Raw genomic sequence first — 20,188 nt, 5'->3', positions numbered from 1 at the left:
TTTGTTTTTATCATTTTTTTCCTTCTAATCATTGTTTTTAATTATCTTTTGACATTAATTTCTTTTCTTTTCTCCCTGTAATTTTTTTTTATTAAACTACACCTTTATCGGATCGGATATAGATTTACTTACAAAAAATTGGTCGAAAATATCGGATCGAATCGAGTAAAAGGCTTATTGGATTTGGATTGGATCGGCTCCATTCCGAAATCCGATCTATTGACAAGTCTAAATTATCACATGGTGATGGGGCGGGAGCCATTGGTCACAGAATCATATAATATATATTTTTTCAAATGAGAGAAATTATATATGGACAACTTATTATTTTTTCTAGTGAGGGAAATTATTACCGTGATACATCAATAGATTTATTAGAAATGTATGCAGTTTTATTCAACTGACGGGACCATAGAAAGCCATGGGCGGGGACCATTTGGTCACATAATCATGTAATAATTTGTTATTATTGTTATTTTTTTATATGGAACTCACGGTTCATCTCTCTAAGATAAATTATTATATGATCGGGACCATTACATATGACACATTAATAAATGCATTAAATGTATAAGACTTTATTCAACTTTTTGTCCATATATGATGAGTAGAGAGAAATTATTATATGGTTCCGGGATCATTACCATATAATATAGTAATAAAAACATTAAATGTATAAGACTTTATTCAACTTTTTGTCCATATGTCACATGGTGATGAGCAGACACCATATGAACTTTATTCAACTTTTGTCAATTTATCATACTGCCGGCGGGGATCATTGCTAATAAATTTTCTTAAATGAGAGAGTTTTATTGAAAATATTACTCTTCTATATATCAAAGATAACTTCCCAAACCGAGCCAATTTTAAAAAATAGGAGAGAAAAAAATTACCTCAAAGTTTCGTTCCCACGGAGAGGTTGATCAGGAGGATTTTCCAAACTTAATAATAGAGCTACAAACTAACTTATAATAAACGTGTTTTCTCAAATTGTCTTTGAATGATTAACCATTCATATTACAATAAAATTCACTAAATTCGGTGACAATTATAATCATGTTTAGAAAAAGTTGCATATCAAATCGATCAATTGCCTCAACCCAGAACAACTAGGATATTCTCTGTTAGACATTTGGATTCAGTATACTTAAATTGAATACATACAATATTTTTTTTAAAAAATATTGTATTTTCCATTTAAGACAGTTGCAGAGTTTTTACGGGGGAATCTGATTCACCGTGGCATTGAAATGTCCGGGTCAAGAAAGGGGTAGAGGGGCAAGGTTGTTATTCCACGAAAAGGTTAGGGTATTTTCCATTCGTAACAGCCGTACACATGAACCTCGAGGGTACGAACGTTATTCATCATTATAATAAGGGCATATAAAACTCCACATTAATATGCGGGCATGGTATAATTGTCTCACTATAGAAATCGACGCGCCGGCTCCTTAAAAGCGCCCCCGTCCCTCTCGCTCTAGCAATGCAAGCCCGCCGTCACTCTACTTGCCGTTCGCTCTCTCTCCGGTGGTTTCTCTCTCTAAAAACTCGACTTCGCCTTCAGAAGCCTTTTTAGCTTCATCTCCACATTCAGTACTGAGACTTTGTCGCAGCGTCCTCCGGTAATCAAACGTACACACACTCACACACACACATAAATGCATAATATATCACTACTGCACAATGCTGCATATGCTCTTGTAAGTTCGAATCGCTTTTCGGCATTCGCCTTTTGTCCTAGGGTTTGTGTTCGTTTTAAATATTGCTTTTGAGGCAAAATGTGTGGAATTCGCTTATGAATGTTTGTGTGAAGGTCGACGAATCACGTTCTTTCGAAACTTTACTTTGAAGTAGTTACATATTTTGCACCGTTTTGCTATTTTTTTGATTTAATACTTGTTGGTTTAAGTTTTAGCGATGCAATACCGCTGTTTTCTTTCCTTTTTGTTTTTTTCTCTTAAATTACTATACGAGGCAGGCTTTTTCTTCGTTAAACTCTGTTTGGTGGTGGTTTAACTTAGGATTGATTTTTGGTGTTAGGATTTGGATTACGGTTGAGTATATGTTGTTCAGTTGTTGTATTGTTTTATTTTTCGTTTATTATTAATTATTATTATTATTTTTGTCTCTAAGAATGCGCAATAGGACATAACACTAGTAAAAATATGATGAAACAGTAAAGCTTGATGCTTTATCTATATCTGGTAAGTCTCACTGTACTTGCTTGTGCGGATGGTTAAGTAATTTTTGGTTTGCACTCTTAATCGTTATACAAATATATATTTAGCTGCCAGGACATTGGGGGGTTTGAATATTTTCATCCCCATTTGATTTCGTTTTCTTTATTTATGTAAAGATATTTGTGGTCTTTTGGACTCTTTCAGCCATTTGTTTTGATTAGACAGACTTTTTGGGTTTGCAAAGGGATTTAGACTTTCGACACCATAATTTTCCACTTCAACTGTCTATGTTTACTTTTATTGTAAGTCATGTGTTCTATTTGTAGTTCGGTTGGGCGTTGCTGTGTGATTTGCATAGGATTGAATATGGGAATTCACGCTTCTGTGAACACACCACACAATATTGATAAATAGCACAATCACAAAAATTTGAAGAACTGGTTTCTTCTTGGTTCTAAGAGATAAATGTAATGACTAGTATGTTCATTTTTCCTTTTCCTTTTTTATTTTTATTTTTAAATTTTGGATTTTCAACATTATTTATTTAGTTTTCTTTATACCAAGTGACAATCAACAAATTTGTTCGCCCGTTATCTCATGGCTAGGATTCAGTTGGCATTTTCTGGTTGATGAATCAATATCAGAGGTTTCTTGGAGTTAATTTTTCATGAATAGAATTATCTTCAATTTTTGCTTCATACGAATATATATGGTGCTACGGTATGTAGGTGGATAGGTTGGTGGGTTTTTGTATCATAAAGCCTCAAATGTTTTGGAAATGGCCTTTCTTGACGAAACTATTGTGAGAACAAGCAAATTTGATGTCCAAGTAAAATAATTATGTTTACTACATAATTGCACTTAAAATTCTCATACTTTGTTCTCAACTTCTTGTTGCATAATCATTTCAAAATGAGCGCAGTGCTAACATTGATCTCTCTATGTCTATAAAGGCAACTTCTTTTACAAGGAAATGTAAGATAATATGGATATCTAGTCATTTCGTTGTGGGCTTGGTTTGGATATTTGTTTTCTTACTTAACCTCCTTGAAGGGCATTATAAAGAGCACCTAACTGAAATTTTGTTGGAAAGAATGTCTTGGGGCAAAATTGGTTCAAATACATCAAAATACTTACCCAAATAGGAATCAAATTATTATGGCTCAGAATGAACAATTGCAAAAATGTTGCAAATACATTAAGAGACTAGCCCAAAAAGGAAACATGTATTTTTGTTCTTAAAATGAATAATTCATATTGAATGAACAAGTTTTTGAATGTCTTTAGATAGATGATTTTTATGTATTTTATTTAAATAAAAAAGCTGGTATTACATTCCAAACTAATTTAGTGTCTATTCTAATTAAGCAAATATGTAATTATATATATGCCTATCCTTGGAATGCCATGTCGCACAATGCACATTCAGACCATCTGGGTAATACTGGCTTTAGTGCAAAAAATAATGGCACTGCAGTTACTTGTTGGCTTGCCTACTACTGTGGGAAAGCGCCACTTATCTGATTCGGAAGAATAATAAGTGCCTTTTTTTTTTTGTTCCTCATGACTTTCATATTGATTGTGCTTCTTATTTATAGAGCTTATCCTACAAGAATATAAAAAGGAAATAGAGAAAAAGGGTTTGCAACACCATGGCACAAACTTTTTAATTAATGAATAGATTTTTAATGGGATCATCTTTTGCCTGAGGATGCTTTAGATTGTAATGTATCACTATCACCTGATATTCAGTGTTTATGCTTGGTGTAGGGCTCAGGTTCAATAATGAGAGATCTGCAGTCCCACTTAAATGAGCCGCCAAAAGATGGTGAAAGTTCAGGTCTTCAACTCCCTTTCTGCCTTGTTGAATGAATTATTGATATAGCTCGTTATTAAGTTTGTATTTTTTTACATGGATATAGCCATAGGTGTCAATGTCTGGTATGCCATAGTGTCTGATTTGTAACATCCTAAAAATTGAAATGAAACTTCTATGACATTGATGGAACTGTCAGTCCAATAGCTATATGAAGTATATGATACACTTTATGTGGTTAAATTTGGACAAGTTTTACATGCATTCCTTTTTAATGTCCATTATTGATCAAATAGTTGATTTTGTAGATGGTTTTGAATGTTATGTTTGGCTGATGAAGGATAAAAAAACCATAAGTCGGGCACAGTGCTCCAACGCACCAATTAAAATGTATGTACACCCTTCCCAAATACCTTATCTGCTAATTGATATGCTGGCTTTGGTATTTATTTAGGAAATTTATTCTGGCTAGTATTATTTGTTCCTTTGGTTTCTGTTTCTTTTGTTTAATTTTTTATGCTACAATTTATGGATTAGCAGTGCTGAGGATCAGTTCCATTTGTCATCAAAATAGTGAACTTTAACCCAATCACATCTTCTTTATAGTTAGGGGCAGATGTGATGAAACTTGATGTTAGATCTCTTTACTGTACAGCTATTCAAGTGTTTTCGAGTAAGATTTACAGCTATCATATACTTGGGTTTTGGTATTGATCGAATTTCTACTTGTTGAATGGCCATAAAACAATGTCTGCAACATCTAAGGCTTTAGATATTGTTTCTGTGAGAAGTTTGAGGTTTATGTAATGGGTTGTCACGTTTGCTGCAAAGGTCATTTTCCAGTTTTAGTTCCACCAGTGTGGATTCTATTTTCATTACTTGAAAAAAAGTTTATTGTCAATATCAGTTTTTCCGGGTGGTCGTCAGAATAGAAGTCTTTGGATTTCTTGTTGATTTCATTTTAAATTATATGCACACTCAAAGTGAGATGTATTACAGGACTCCGATTTTGGACATATCTGATATAGTTCGACCAAATACTCTTGAGTCTCTTACTGGATTACCTCATTTTTTTCTATGCTCCGCGTCTGAAGATTCTATGCAGCAGAAGGAGTGGGGGCTGTTCTTGGGTTTCCTCAAGAAAACCAAGAAGGTAAAGATTTATTTTCCCAGACATTAATTGTCTTTCATTTAACTTATGTTGTACGCTGCCCAATAAAATTGTCAAAGTTTACACTTTATGAGCTTGACTTTACACTGGACTGTGTAAAGATGCTTACGCTGCTCTTGTGAATGCCAAAAGAAATGAAAATAATAAAAAGCGTAACATTTGGATAGTGGAGAACTTTTAAACACATTTTCTAACATAACCTTATTACTCTTAATGATAAGGGTATTCTTTTTAGCTTCCAAAGTAAATTAATGTGGCATACAGCTGTATCATTGCATTACGCTTAAAACTGATTAGGAGTGTCTTTTAGTTTCTAATAAAGTATTTTTGGCTATCTCAAAAAAATTATTGTGCATTTGTAGTTGAAAAAGATACCAAAAATGGTAATTTTGGTTTTTATGTAATTAAACTCTTGCTGCATTATATCAAATTGTCTTCCATTCAGTTTGTCTATCTTCAGTATGGTTCTCAATTATTATAAATGGATCTCCTCACGGTTATTTTCAACCTGAGAGAGGTCTAAGACAAGGTTGTCCCCTTTCTCCACTTCTTTTTACCTTAGTGACAGAGTACTTTTCTGGTATTATGGATGTTGAGGTAAAGAGAGGTAAGGTGTTTCCTTCTGAGGCTGCTGTTAGAGCTGGTTTACCTATTACCCATCAATTTTTTGCTGATGATGTATTGATGGTGGTTAGAGCTAACATGGCTACAATTCTTACTCTGAAAAGGTCTTTGGTGCAATTTTAAAATACTTCAGGGTTGGCAGTCAGTAAGGAGAAATCAGAAGTTTTTTTTTACATATTCAGTCAGAAGGAAGTCTGCTATTGTTAGAACCCTTGGTTGTAAGGTTGGAAAACTGCGTTTAACTTACCTTGGTCTCCCAATTTCTGATAAAATGTTGAGAAGCAGGGATTGCTCCAGTTTGGTTGAGAAGGTTATAGCTACTACAACTAGATGGATTGGATGAATATTTCTATGTCTGGTAGAATGGAATAATGCAGAGCTGTTATTCTTCCTATGGTGCAGTATTGGACCTCTGTATATACTCTTCCAGCTGTGATAATTAATCTGATTGAGAGGAGAATGAGGAACTATATTGGGGTCATGTTGAAGACAGAAAGAAATTACATGGATTGAGGTGGAAGAAGTTAGCTGCTCCAAAAGAGGAAGGAGGGTTGGGTTTGAGAAGACTGGTTGATATTGACAAGGCTTCTAAATGCAGTCTGGCTTGGGATTTTTTCCTGTCCAAAGACAGAATTTGGGTGGCTTGGTTCAATCAGATGTACCTGAGAAAGGCATCATTCTGGAATGTAATTCCTAGGGAATCTTCATCATCAATTTGGAAAAGCATAGTTGCAGTCAGAGAGATTATTAAAGAAAATTGCAGGTATAGGATTGGTAATGGACAGAATATTAAGATGTTTTTGGATCCATGGTGTGATGGAAAGTGCTTGGGTGATATATTTAATCATAGGGTGTTGGGTTGTCTCAGCAGAAACAAGAAGATAAGCTTGAGTGAGTTTATTATAGATGGTCAGTGGGATGATGTTCAGTTGATGAATACAGCACAGGATGTGACACAGGTTTTCCATGAACAAAGGGTATATGGGGGAGAGGACCAAATCAGATGGAAGACTAATTTTAGTTTTAAGGAAGCTTGGGAGGTTTGCAGAACTTCCAGAGGTAAACTGGTCTGGTTTATGCTGGAGTGGAGGGAGACCTTGATGGTCTACACATTCAGTACTGGTTATGCAGAAGGCTATTGTTCTTCACTCTTTTCTGCAACAAAGAGGTGTGTCTCTTGTTTCAAGATGCTGCTTGTGTTATAGAAGTGTGGAATCCTTGGATCATCTGTTCTGTAGCTGTGAATATACATGGCAAGTGTGGATTAATATTTCTGATATATGTGCTTGGAATTTACAGAGGGTGTATGAGGTTCAGGATTTGGTAATGGTTTTTACTCAAAGATTTCAAGGGAAGGGCAGTAAATGGGCTAGGATTTTATTTACTGCTGTGTTATTCTTTATTTGGAGAGAGAGGAATGAGAGATTGCATAATGATTAGTGTCGAGATTCTATGGAGTTAGCTAAGTGTATTTTGTGGGAGGTTATGGATGTAATGGGGATTATTCTTCAGGATATCTTGTAATCTTGTTTCTTAGTTAGTTCTGTTCTCCTTTTTTATTTGGCCTTCTCTAGGAGGGTTTTGGAATTGTGAGTGGGGGTATGCCCTATGTTCTTTTTGTACTATATTGTTTATATTTATAAAGACTCTTTCATTTAGGGAAAAAAAAAAAAATCGTCTTCCATTCAGTTTTGTTTTATTTCTTTTTTCATTTTTTTTTTCTTTTGTTGAAAAGTGGGGTATGCTTTTAAAAAAGAATGGGAATTCAAATTCTTTTAGTTTTCGTATGATTTCTTATATGATTCTTCCTAAAAATTCACTTGTGAAATACTAACAATACAAACATCATGTTTTTTCAGGTGGCTGTTGCAAAAAATGGATCATCTGTGTTTTACATACTTCCTCCCAATGAAGGCTTCAATTTTGACAGCGCTGTAGTTTCATACCGGATAGGGAGAGCTCATCGTGTATATAATGGACAAAAGTGTGGGATATCTGGTAAGTTTTCTCTTTTTGCCTCCTGGTGTTCGAAGGGTTGTTGTTAGGTCATCTTCTATAAATCTTAATTATTTGTTATTGAAGCATGAAAATCCTTTTCCTTTTAGGTCTCTATATCATCTAATAGGCACTTCTGAGGTTTTTTTCATCCCTTTGGGGGTGGGGGGTGGGAGAGACTTATTGGTAGGATGTGCGTTATTGTTTAGTCTTATGCTCCGTCATGCTTTGTGGCGGTGGAGTGTGTAATCTGTTTTTTAACTTTTATGTTGTAGCTAAAATGGATTTTATAAGCATATCGGTTCAACTTTTCATATGTAACAGAGATAAGCACAGCTGAGCCTTTGAATCTGGATGTGGATGCAAATAAAAGACGTAGAATTTTGCAACCTAGCACTGAATCAACAAATACTTCCATGCATTCTGGGCTGTTGTCTCCCTTGGAGGAGGCTGCTGCTCCAAAGTTTCACATTGGTGAGGAGTTTATCGACCGCAGATCAGATGCGTTTATGGATAAACGTTCTCCTGATGGTAATTTTGTAGAAGCCAAGGGCGATGTACATGATCATGAATTGAGGAAGAAATCTATTAGCAGACGTAATTCAAATGCTATCGGGCACAAGCCTCCCTTGGAGAATAACTATGTACGAACAGACCCAAGTTATTTGAAAACGCTTGGTCAAGCACATTCTGGCTGGATTTTTGGTGCAGTTGCTGAGCTTGTTGACAATTCAAGAGATGCAAAAGCAACCAAGTAGGATAGCTTTTTTTCTCTTTAATTTTTCTTCTTGTTTTCAACTGTATGTTTCTATTATAAGATATGTTTTTGTAATTCTGCTGTATCCAACAGATTGGAAATTTCTATTGAGACTGTATATTCAAAAAATGTTGGCTTAGAAATTCCTATGCTGTCCGTTATTGATGATGGCCATGGAATGACCCATCAGGAGATTGTTACAATGATTTCTTTTGGGCACAAGGAACCCGATGCAGATGATCCTGATCGTATTGGAAGATTTGGCGTTGGATTTAAGGTAATTTATTTTTCTTCTAAAGAAGATGTTTGGATTCGGGATGTACCCTGGTTTTATTTTAATCTCTGTGCACAGACGGTTCATTTCAGTCTGACCGGCTGTTGTTGTTTGTTTTGATATATATGGTTCCATCAGAATTTTTGTTTTCCATATCCACCAGCATTTGATGATGTTTCGATTTATTCTGCTTCAGCTATATTGGTGTGCGTGCTTTGATTAATCTTTTAATAATTTATTCATGTGATATCTACTTTTTCGCATGAGTTCTTTTTATATTTATGTATCAAATCATAATTGAGTGATATTATTGTTGACTAGGATGCTAGGTGTCTCTTTTTTTTTTTTTTATAAATAAATATGCCCCTCTTTTGAAACTTAGGATTTTGCTGCCTGGCTTCTAGTTGTATTGCTATAAATATGATCATGGTTTTCATATAAGCAAACTCTGTGTAAGAAGTTGCATTACTTTTGTAATCATATTGTTACTAGGATTGAAATGAAGCAATATTTGGACAATATTTGGTAGTTTTATTTTTTAATTTATTTAAGAAACTTGTGTCATACTAAATTTTGGCAGTTTTATTTTTATTTTAACTGAAAAGAGACACTTCATGAAAGTTTTGTTTTTGTTTTTTCCTTTACCTTAGCAATCCTCCCCGAACGAGCAACTAAAGATCATCCTATAATAGCGAGAACGGCAGTTTAGGAGAGAGTTTGGTCAAGACAAGGAGCATCTATTCATTCAAATCTTCCTTATTTTCCTCAATTGTTTCATTGAAAGCTTGATCTCCCTCCACAGGTAGAGACGATGAGGATTTCCCTATATATAACATGTGCAGCATATTCTGAATAAGGGGGTGGATATAAGCTTTCTTTGGGGGAATCATTTTTTCCTTTTTTCTTTTGTTTGCATTACAATTTGAATTTGAGAAATAGAATGGAAGGAGATTGAGACAAATTAGAAGATGTTATTTACCAGTCATAACTTTCCCTTTTCCCTTCCTTATGTATAAGGAAATTGATTAGAAGTTAGTGTCTAGTGATCTCTCCTCCCCAAACGAGAGGTGGAGAGTTTGAGCACCACTAGGTAATATGGGTATGGGTGTGTGTGTGTTTGGTTTAAACCTTCCAAAAAAAAAAAGTTTGTGATCTACGACTCTACTTCTAACTTTTGTGTAAAGCAAGTAATTGCATTTGTGCTCACCTTCCTCTTCTTTTTATAATTCCATCTCCCCCCCAGCCCCCCCAAACACCACACGTTCATAGTTATCTATGCATTTTTCTTCTTTTTATTCTCTTGACTAATGCTATCCTTTTATTTTTCTTTGAATCCTGTGTTACAATTACAAGTACTTATATTATGCTTGCAGCTGTATATGTTTCTGTCTGATTATGGACAATTGTTTTCTCAGACTGGAGCAATGAGACTTGGTAAGGATGCATTGGTTCTGACCCAGACTGCTAATTCCAGATCTATAGCTTTCCTTTCCCAGTCGCTAAATGAAGGAAAAGATGTATGCATTCATTTTCATGGGTCTTTTTGCTTTATTTTTATTGTTCTATTGATTTCTACTTCATGTATAATTTCTTTGCAGAATCTGGAGATACCCATTGTGAGCTACTGCAGGAAGGGAAATTTTATGGAAGTGGACACTAGTGTACAATCTGAAGTTTTAGCAAAGAACAATTTGAAGGATATTAAAAATTTTTCTCCATTCAATAAGTATCTGATTGGAGAAAAGGCTGGATTGTTCAGTGGACGTAGTACAGGAACACAAATTTACATATGGAATTTGGATAAATGGGGTTCAGATTATAGCCTGAAATGGGAGAAGGGGGTTAGTGGTGGGAGTTCCTTCCACCAAGGTGACATACTGATTCGTTCCAAACGAATCAGATCTCGTCCAGGCCAGACAAGTCGTATAGTGGGTTCTCTCTCTCTCTCTCTCTCTTAATTTGTTTTTCCCTAGTTGGTACTCACACACCCCCCCTCCAAGGAATTGTTGCACCTAGTAGGAATCGATCATGAGACCTAATGCTTCATGAGGCACGAGGGCCCAAGTCTTTTCCAACTAGGCCAACCCCTTGGGGTTTCTCTCTCGATTTGTTCAGTGCGACACATACTCAAATGCATGCCTTGAGTCCTTTTTTTGATTCGTATAGTATGTCACAAACACACACCCCCTTCCAGCACCAATCAAGGACATAGATCTAGCATATATCGTCTTTTGAGGGTGGCTGGATTACCACTCAAGCTAACAGCAGGTGGTCTCTTTTGTTAGCAATATATGATGCTGTATATTTAGCTTTGGTTTTGTGCCTTCTTTGGTTTCAGGTGCCTTTAGACTATTCGCTTCGATCTTATTTAGAAGTTATCTTCTTAGATCCACGAATGAAGATATATGTTCAAGGATCATTGGTAACTGCATGCCTTTTCTTTTTATTGGTGGTTAGATGATGTCGTTCATGTGGGTTTGGGGGAGACTAAATTGGTTTGATGTTTTTCAACAGGTTAAAAGTCGTCCATTAGCAAAATCTCTCAATAAAACTGTTGTGGAAAATGGTTTTATCATGGGAAAACCTGTTCAACTAACTCTTGGTCGCTGTCAATTAGAATTGGAGCAAGCAAATTGTGGAGTATTCTTGTATTGGCATGGCCGCTTGATTGAGGTGTGCTTTAGCTCCATGATTCTGCAATGACCACTCAGCTTTTGTATAATTTTTTTATTTAGTATGATTATGCAATTCATTCTGGTTATTTTTGTAATATTATTTATTGCAAAAGTTGACTAAATCTGTTCATGTTATTTTCTTTCTCCCTCAAACTTTTTACACCATATAGATAGATTAGTTCATCTAGATTTTTAATATTTTGATTTTAAAGTCTTCATCCATTTTTGTGCTCCCTCATTCCTTTATTGCTGATTTGAATATGATATACATTTGATTTTCTCTACCTGCATGTGTTAATTTTGTTTGATTTGAGCGGAAATTTTCAGAAAGGTATACCGAGGTACTCTCTATGTTTCCTAGTTGAACTTGTTGGGTCTGACTCTTTATATGATTAGCATGACATTAAATTTTGCCTATAAATAAATATTTATCGTAGTGAATTTATAGGTTTATTTCTCGTCCTTTTTACCTGCCTGAAGTGATATTCTTTACATGCGTTTTACTTTGCCCTAGTGCTTTGGTACATTCTTCGAATATCACATTTCATTTGTTAAATCATAGGATATCATATTCTTGCTTTCCAACATGTTCGGTCCTTCTTTTGTCATTTCTCTTTTTTAGTTAAATTAATTTTCTTCTCCTTACATGTGTTATTGTTTGTTGTATACCTAAGCTTTGTTATATATGAGTTGAATTAAAAAAATTAGGACCTAGGGTAGAAAAACTTTAATTGTACCAGAAATAGTAGACATAAGATTCAGTTTTAAAAAGGTTGAAACCTGGACATGGGTCAAGATTCGATATGAGTCATTGGTTTTCAGAACTGTGGTTGTTTCTTCTGGATTTCCCCGTAATTTCTGTTGAAGAATGTGATTACAGCATGGAATGGATCAAAATTTTGGAATTTATATCTTGAATTTGATTGATTTTTCTTGTATAATTGTTATATCAACCAGGTGTGTTCTCCTCATACTTGATGTCGGATGTCATGTTTTTCTAACTTATCGTATATTTGTTCTTGTAGGCTTACAAGAGGGTTGGTCGCATGATTCATAGTGCAGATATTGGTCATGGGGTAATTGGTGTTACAGATGTTACTGATTTAATGGTATAAAAGTTACTTTGAACAAGTAATTTTGGCCATTTCTTTCTTTTTGTGCTTCTATTTTTTGCAGCATTTCTCTATAACTGTTAGTTTATTTCATCTGTGTTTGTTAGATCCCTTTAGACCTGGAAACAACACAATATAGAGGTTTTAATGGAAAAGAAAATGAAGTTGATGTATGTCAATATAATTGTGTAACCAGTGAGTATAGGCTAGCCCAGTAGGCTCCTGCCATTGTGGGGTCTGGGAGGGTCTGATGTATATGCCTTACCTCTGCACGTGGAGAGGCTGTTTCCTTGCTTCAAACCCATGACCTTTAGATCACAGTTGAACAACCTTACCGTTGCGCAAAGGCCCGCCCTCACGCTTAATGACTACATGACCATATTATAAAATAAAATAAATTGATACCCTTTTGTCCAATACTCGAAAGGATATAGTGTAATTTTGTTGCTTAACTAGATGCACAATAGCATACTAAATAGAATTGTGGTAATTTCTCTGTTGAAGATTTCTTTTTTTAATTTTGTAAGTAATTTTTATTATTTTTTATCTTATTATTGCACTCTAAGGCCCTGGTTCCTTTTCTTCCTGTCACAGAGTGATTGTAATGGTCACGTATGGGTTCATAGCAATAAACAAGGGTTCCAGGACTGTGAATTGTATGCCCAGCTGGAAGATTGGCTGGGTAAAACTTCAGATCAATACTGGTCCAAATATATTGATACACTAAAAGTGGTAACTAATCCTTTGCACCTTGCTTTTCTATTTCAACTTTTTTCCATATTGTTGACTATATGCCTCTGCCTAATGCATTGTGACATCTGAACTCTCTATGTTGAAAGAATTTTGTGTGGGATCTGGGTATGTGTTGCAAAATTGTATTGGACAAGTCTAAACTACTTGAACCCAACACAGAATTTGCTGGTTTGGGTTGACATTAATGATGTTCGTGTCATAATTGCCTCAACTCTAATAACCTGTTTAATTTATTGGGTTGTGTCTATTTAAATAGGTTACACTGGTTGTGTGGGCGGGCGGTGTTCGGGTTGCCAGATATTAAAGAGTACCCTTGACTCGACACGATGCAAACATGACCTGTTAACACGATTTGCCACCCTTAGGTCCAGGTTACTTTGTTTGAATTTTCAAACACAAAAAAGAGTAGTACACTTCAAACAGAATTGATGACTGACGTTGCAAGTCAATGACTTTTGTTCTAAAAGAAAGGATCAATAATACCAACTGAATTTCAAAAATCCGACTGCCATGTAAACCTGTTTGTGTGCTTATGTAAAAGTTGTTTATAAATTATTTTGCACTTAAAGAATACTAGCTTAGATGTCATTTTGAAATATTTCATTCCTTTGTCTATGAGAAATAACCACGACAATGATATTTTTTCACCATTTACTCAGTTTAGACATATCGATAACCATGTGAAAATTGAATACTAACTTTGTGCCCCAATAATTCTTCAACTAAACTTGTTTTCATGTTTATATTGTCTATATTCCTGATGAAAAAGCTATAGATTTTGGTCAACTGTTTCAATTTGATCTCAAAAAATTGTGGACCTATCTTTGAATCTCAGATGTTACTTTTTATTGTTGTTAACTAAGTTGCTTTCTTCACACTGCTTCTTTCCTCCAGAAAAAGGGTAGTACTCTCCACAAACCTGATAATGAATGGGTGCAATGTGACATGTGTAGGAAGTGGAGAATGTTGAGCTCTTGTTTTGACAGCAAGCAGTTGCCTCAAGAATGGTATTCAGTTTCAACTGAAATGTCTGTATTGAAATTTTAAGCAGAATATTATTGTTTGCCTTTGTGCATGTGTTGTTTTTGTAATACCATGTGCGGATTACTCTCGGTTCTTTCTACTTGATTGCCATGCTAATGAGCTTTTGCTGGTTTTTTCATGGAGTTGCTTTTTTTTTTTTTTAATGCATTCTAATACTCTCCGTCACATGCTTTTGGTAAAACATGGCAATTGAGATCATTTAGTTGTTATTCATCTACGAAATACGTCTTCATAATTCCTTGGTTGTGTGAAGTATGGTAGTTCATACCTCATAGTGCTTTTCTTTATTTTGTTTGTGTTTCAAAGTAAAAAAAAATTTATGTGTGTTTTCTTCTGTTTTGGTCCTTAATAAAGGATAGGGTCCAGTCCCTTAACCAATTAAAGCCCCAACATGGTTGAAAGTGGGATCTGCATAGGCCCATTTATGATTACAATATGACCTTAAAAGTTGAGTTAGCTGGCACCTTTATTTTTGTTTCCTCTTATATAGTTATTACTCAGAGGGATCGTATGTTGGTTTATAGTTGGCTTGACAGCTGTAAGTCGCTTAGGGCTAGATCTGCCCCTTCTATTCTAGGGCTTATTAGACTCCCCATCAGCCGTAAGGTTTTATTAGTATGGTTCCAAAAGTCATGCATAGTTAATTAATGTGCTACTTTTACTTACCTGACGACTCTCAAATCCTTTAATAGCAGGCTTTTAAAAACTACCTAATTGGATTAGTGTTACAAGTGAAACTTGTCCCACATCGGATTTGGATGGGGGTTGAAGTGTGTATAAATGGGTGGGTATGCAGCATTACCCAATAGTTTGAGCTTTTGGGTAAATGGGCAAGCACCCACCCGTTACAGTTGGTATCAGAGCCAGACCCAGTCCTTAATCTGGTGTCACGCCAAGCGCCTGGCACGGAAGGGGTCCGGGTCTGCCTCCGGGTAGGCAGGGTGGTCCGACCGCAACGAGGGCGTTGCGTGGGTTCGGGTGGGGGAGAATGTTACAAGTGAAACTTGTTCCACATCGGATTTGGATGGGGGTTGAAGTGTGTATAAATGGGTGGGTATGCAGCACTACCCAATAGTACAAGCTTTTGGGTAAATGGGCAAGCGCCCACCTGTTACAATTAGTATAGTCTGCTGAACGTGGTTATAATATACCACAGTTGTATTTCTTCGGACATGCGATTAGTAACTATCAACAATTATATACTGGACTCTTAGTTACAATGTATGATTTGTTATGCAATACTCGAGGCCTATTGATGTGTAACTATCATTACTTATGTTGTTGTGAATTTTGGGTTGGGGTGAATAATTTACTTGCTGTATGGGGTGTTCGAATTCATTGGATCCTTTTCCTCATTTGAGAATCTCCTCCCTTCTTCCACTCCGTCTCGACGATAAAAGACAAAATAAAAAAAATAAAAAAAGATCTGTTAAAGCCTTGTAAGTAATAAAATAAATTTATATACACTAAAAATAAGAGATATCTTTCTTGTTTTGAACTGGGGCAATTAAGGGCAACAAAATTTCTCTTGATGTATATGAAGTGTTCGTATTAATTGTAAGGAGATGCAAAGTGACATGCTGTCATAGTGTTGCTTTATTGCTTGTGTTTGGATTTCATTTTTCACTCTCAATGCCTCACTATGTTGGCCAACGATATCTTGTTTTATTTTTTCTCTGGCGGCTTTGCGTTTGGGGTTTTGACTGGAATAAGATCAGTTTTTACACTAGTTGTTGCTTGATGTATATTTCTGATGATGTAAAATGTGTCATACATTGCTACATGAAGTAGCATCTTTATCTTCTTTTGTTTCTTCTTCTTCTTCTTTGCAGCTTCTTTTCCGAGCAATGAATGAGCTTGATAAAATAATTTTACAATTAAAATTGTATGAAGGATTGTGTTGTTTACCTCTTGAGGATGTCTGATAGTAATTAAATATTCTGTAGAATATATTTGAAATGCATGTATTTTTTTATTAACTATTGTGGCACTCATTGATTAATCAAAATATTTTATTTGATAGGTTCTGTTATATGGAGCCTTTCAATGGGAAATGTGAGATGCCTGAACAAAAGGTTGAACCTGGGGTGATCACGGTATCTGAGAAATGGCCTGGATATGGTCCTGAGCAGAATTCAGTCGAGTGCACAGATGTACTGCCTGTAAAGACAACAAGCATGTCAGAAGGTATGTCATCAGGGTGGTCATTGTTTTCTTTTTTTCCTTTTTAATTTTCTTTTCCTTTCTTTTTGGCAAAGATGTGTTCTATGTGAAGATCGGTTACTTTTGTCCTGAGAGGGACTTGAAACCTCATCTTCCCATAACACTTCGAGCATAAATTTATTTGGATGCGTTCAGCCTTGGTAGTGTTTCACTTCTTTATTGCTCTATATAAAAATTCTGATATTTTGACTGTGTGACATATTAGTTTGCAATTTTAATGATTCAACTTGTAAAGAAAAATTTCGGTTGGGTTTATATTAAATCCATAATAGGATTCAGTCATATTTAATTGGGTTAGTGCAGAAAACACCCCTATAGTATGTTTACAGTACGTATCACGCCCCTTATATGCAGAAAACACCCCTAAAGTTTCAGTTTGTGCAAATAGGTCATTCCTAACACATTTAAGGTAGAGTTTGTCTAAATTGCACTTATATACACATTTTACATATTATTATTTAAAAATACATATTTTTAATGAAATGACGAAAATGGACACAAAGCAAAATGATGCCGTTTAGCACATGATGGGTGTGATACGCACTATAAGCATACTATGAGGTGTTTTCTGCACTTTATCTTAAAAACTATTGTTGTTTTGAATTCGATCACCCATTTTTTGCCATGTAAAGAATTATATGTATAAATTTTTGTGAAAATTTATTGCAAATGTTAAAGTTTAAAAAATTAAATGTATAATTATATATATATATATATAAAAATAATTTTTTAATTATATATTTAATGAAAAACGATAACTATATTAAATTTTAATTGGGAATAATTTTTTCTATTTTTAATTATAAAAAGAACGGAGGTTTTCATTCCATGTGATATACTCTCCATTAATCTGACAATTGAGAAAACAAATATTTTTTTTTGATATATATATATATATATATATATATATATATTTATCTCTATTTGACCAGTAAAAGAAATACATATATTATAGCTTTCTAACTTACGGGTGGCATTAAGTCCTAGGAAATGTATAAGTATCAACTCAGATAGAGATAATACAATGTTAGGCGAAATATATAGAGATATATTTTTTATTGTTTTATTTATTTATTTATTTTTTAAAAGGTGATTGAATGTGTACACAACACCCCTATAGGGTGAGATTATGAGCATACACACCCCCTTGGGCATTCCTTAAAAGTGGGTTAAATGTGCACACAACACCCCCATAGTATGAGATTATGAGTATACACACCCCCTTGGGCATTTTCGGGAGAGTAAAAGAGCAAAACGGACATTACAGAGTTACTTTATGTCATATTTTTCTTTGAGGGGTGTTTCCGCACAATATTAAAAGAATAAGGGGGTTATTAGCACTCTTTTTTAAATAGGGGGTGAAAGTGATACGTGGAGATTCATTTGGGTTGTTTTCTGCACTTGACCCTATTTAATATCAGGATTGAGGTACATGAAGCTTTAATTAAGTTAGTGAATTTCTGGGAGGGTAATTATCATAATAGTGTATACACATGTATATGAACACTTGTACATTGCAGATGCATGTGTGTCTATGTCCATGCAACATATTCGTAGTGTTTTTTAATAATGATGACAGAAATTTCTATTGGGTTTAGTTTATTTTCTTGTGGCTGGGGTTTGATGTTTGTTTTCTTGTTATAGAAATTACTAATGGAATTTGGGTTCCCATGTACAGTGTATTGCCTTTCTGAATGCTCAGCCAAAATAACATTTCCTTTCAATTCAATGGGAAGTTTAATAAAATTTTCAACTCTAGATGCCTGTTTACTTTTCATATATATATATATAGTGGTCCTTTGACATTGTTCTCTATCTCTCTCTTTTTTCTTGGTTTCTTTTTAAAAAGGTGACTCTCGTGTTTCCTGTGCTTTTGGTAGTCGTCTAAAATTCTACTTAGATTTTTATTTTTATTTTTATTTTTTTTCTAGATGATACTCGCACACCCCCCTCCAAGGAATTGTTTGCACCCAAAGAGGAGTCAAACCTTAGACCTTATGCTTCAATGCTTCATGAGGCAACAGAGCCAAATGACGTACCCACATGAGCCAACCCCTTGGGGTTTTCTACTTAGATTACAATAGCTTTGCATTTCGTATTGAAGGCCATGTCAGTTCAAACTTTAAACTAGTTTCACTCAACTTCCAATTCTAAGGAATGAATTCCATCTCAGACGAAGCATACGTAAGTTCTGTGGATGTCTCTTACGATCTTATTTTTAAAATGAGCTCCTATTGTTCAACATATGATTTTGCCCTTTCTACGATTTGTTGGTGAAATGATGTTGGCTGATTGCTTGCACTACTGTTTTCCTTCTCATTGGTTGAGTTAAAGGCCAGTCGTTATGCTTCTAACGAGGATGTTATGGAACCATGCGTTGGCTATGAGCCCGTTAAGTGGTCTCATCTACTCCAACTCTGGATTATGTGATAGTATCTGAACTGTGCTTTGTAAGATGACAAAATCTCTGTTATTATGCATTATTGGTTATTTTTCAAAATTGAATTATTGGAAACTGGTTGTTGCCTTGAAGTTACTAAAGGTTAAATATGATTTTGCTTTGTATGCACTCGTGTACTATTTTCTGACTTACTGTTGCTTTATCTAAAATTTGTAGACAGTAGTTATGATGACTCAAGTCAGACTGTTGAGAATGATGTTCAGCTTCCATCCTTAAAAAGGCTAAGAAGAGGACCTGCACATGATGTACAGCATCCATCCTTAAAAAGGCTAAGAAGAGGACCTGCACGTGATTGTAAACAGACATGATAGTGTATGAGATTGCTCTGTTGTTGGTTTTTGTGCAAGTCTTATTTTGTTGTTAATTCATGAAAAAATTCATTTTTACTTGTGTGAGTTGGATGTTACATATGTTCCCTGCTCACCATCTGTAGCTCAGCTGAATATGATTTGTTGAAATGTATAAAATTTTAGACCACCTGATTTTGGAACGCCTGACATTTGAGAGAAGAGCACTTTCCCCCAATCCCGCTCTTGATAACAATTTGGCTGGTGTGAGGCATTTGTTGCAGAATTAGGGCACTTTACCATTCTCTCATGAAGCTTTGGTGGGGATCGATATCGATTTTTGTAGAGTGGCTTTTAAAAAGGGAGGTGTTATTTACACTCTTGGAGCACTTAGGGTTTTTGAGAGACTTGTATATTTATAGATGAATATCTAGATTGAGTCTCATTAACGAAATTATGTTTTATTTCGGACTTTCATTGGAAAGAAATGATCCATGTATCTAATGCTGAATCTCATGAACATCAATGAACTATTGAGTCTCATTTATGAAATTATGCTTTATTTCGGACTTTCATTGGAAAGAAATGATCCATGTACCTAATGCTGAATCTCATAAACATCAATGTACATAAGTTCATTTAATTATTTATAGGTTGTTTGGTTTACATGAATCCTAAAGTCTCAACTTCTGGGATCATTGATATAGGTTGTTTGGTTTACATGGATCCATCCTGTTCTTTTTATTGCTCCGTGTATGGGCAAACGAGATCCAAAAGGATCAAAAGTGGTGGGATCTTGATAAATTCAAACTC

General features: G+C 35.0%; 1 protein-coding gene across 2 annotated transcripts; it reads left to right on the top strand.

The window, feature by feature from the left end:
• Positions 1 to 1,438: 1,438 nt before the first annotated feature.
• Positions 1,439 to 19,964, top strand: LOC132286071 (uncharacterized). 2 transcript variants are annotated; one of them, XM_059788324.1, is made up of 16 exons: positions 1,439 to 1,625; positions 3,954 to 4,023; positions 4,308 to 4,389; positions 4,999 to 5,152; positions 7,654 to 7,792; positions 8,114 to 8,543; positions 8,640 to 8,823; positions 10,236 to 10,337; positions 10,419 to 10,748; positions 11,159 to 11,242; positions 11,335 to 11,493; positions 12,521 to 12,604; positions 13,202 to 13,339; positions 14,255 to 14,367; positions 16,428 to 16,591; positions 19,245 to 19,964. In XM_059788324.1, the coding sequence occupies exons 2-16, from the start codon at positions 3,969 to 3,971 to the stop codon at positions 19,394 to 19,396; spliced, it is 2,370 nt and encodes a 789-aa protein (XP_059644307.1). In that variant the 5' UTR covers positions 1,439 to 1,625; positions 3,954 to 3,968; the 3' UTR covers positions 19,397 to 19,964. The 2 variants fall into 2 exon arrangements, with proteins under 2 accessions (XP_059644307.1, XP_059644308.1); XM_059788325.1 differs by lacking the exons at positions 1,439 to 1,625; positions 4,308 to 4,389 and having other exon boundaries at positions 3,964 to 4,023.
• The last annotated feature ends 224 nt before the right edge of the window (positions 19,965 to 20,188 follow it).

Source organism: Cornus florida, unplaced genomic scaffold (genome assembly GCF_030987335.1).
Source record: "Cornus florida cultivar Cherokee Brave unplaced genomic scaffold, ASM3098733v1 CherokeeBrave_3.0.0_Hap2_Chr11, whole genome shotgun sequence".
Taxonomy (NCBI): domain Eukaryota; kingdom Viridiplantae; phylum Streptophyta; class Magnoliopsida; order Cornales; family Cornaceae; genus Cornus; species Cornus florida.
The sequence above is the reverse complement of the archived record's forward strand: the minus strand, read 5'-3'. Positions and strand labels throughout refer to the sequence as shown.

Bases quoted from the DNA above. Each gene is read 5' to 3' on its own strand.
- LOC132286071 (XM_059788324.1), top strand. From the start codon at position 3,969: ATGAGAGATCTGCAGTCCCACTTAAATGAGCCGCCAAAAGATGGTGAA. The intron at 8,824-10,235 runs GTAATTTATTTT...TTGTTTTCTCAG, and splicing joins GATTTGGCGTTGGATTTAAG to ACTGGAGCAATGAGACTTGG. The intron at 14,368-16,427 runs GTATTCAGTTTC...TTTATTTGATAG, and splicing joins AAGCAGTTGCCTCAAGAATG to GTTCTGTTATATGGAGCCTT.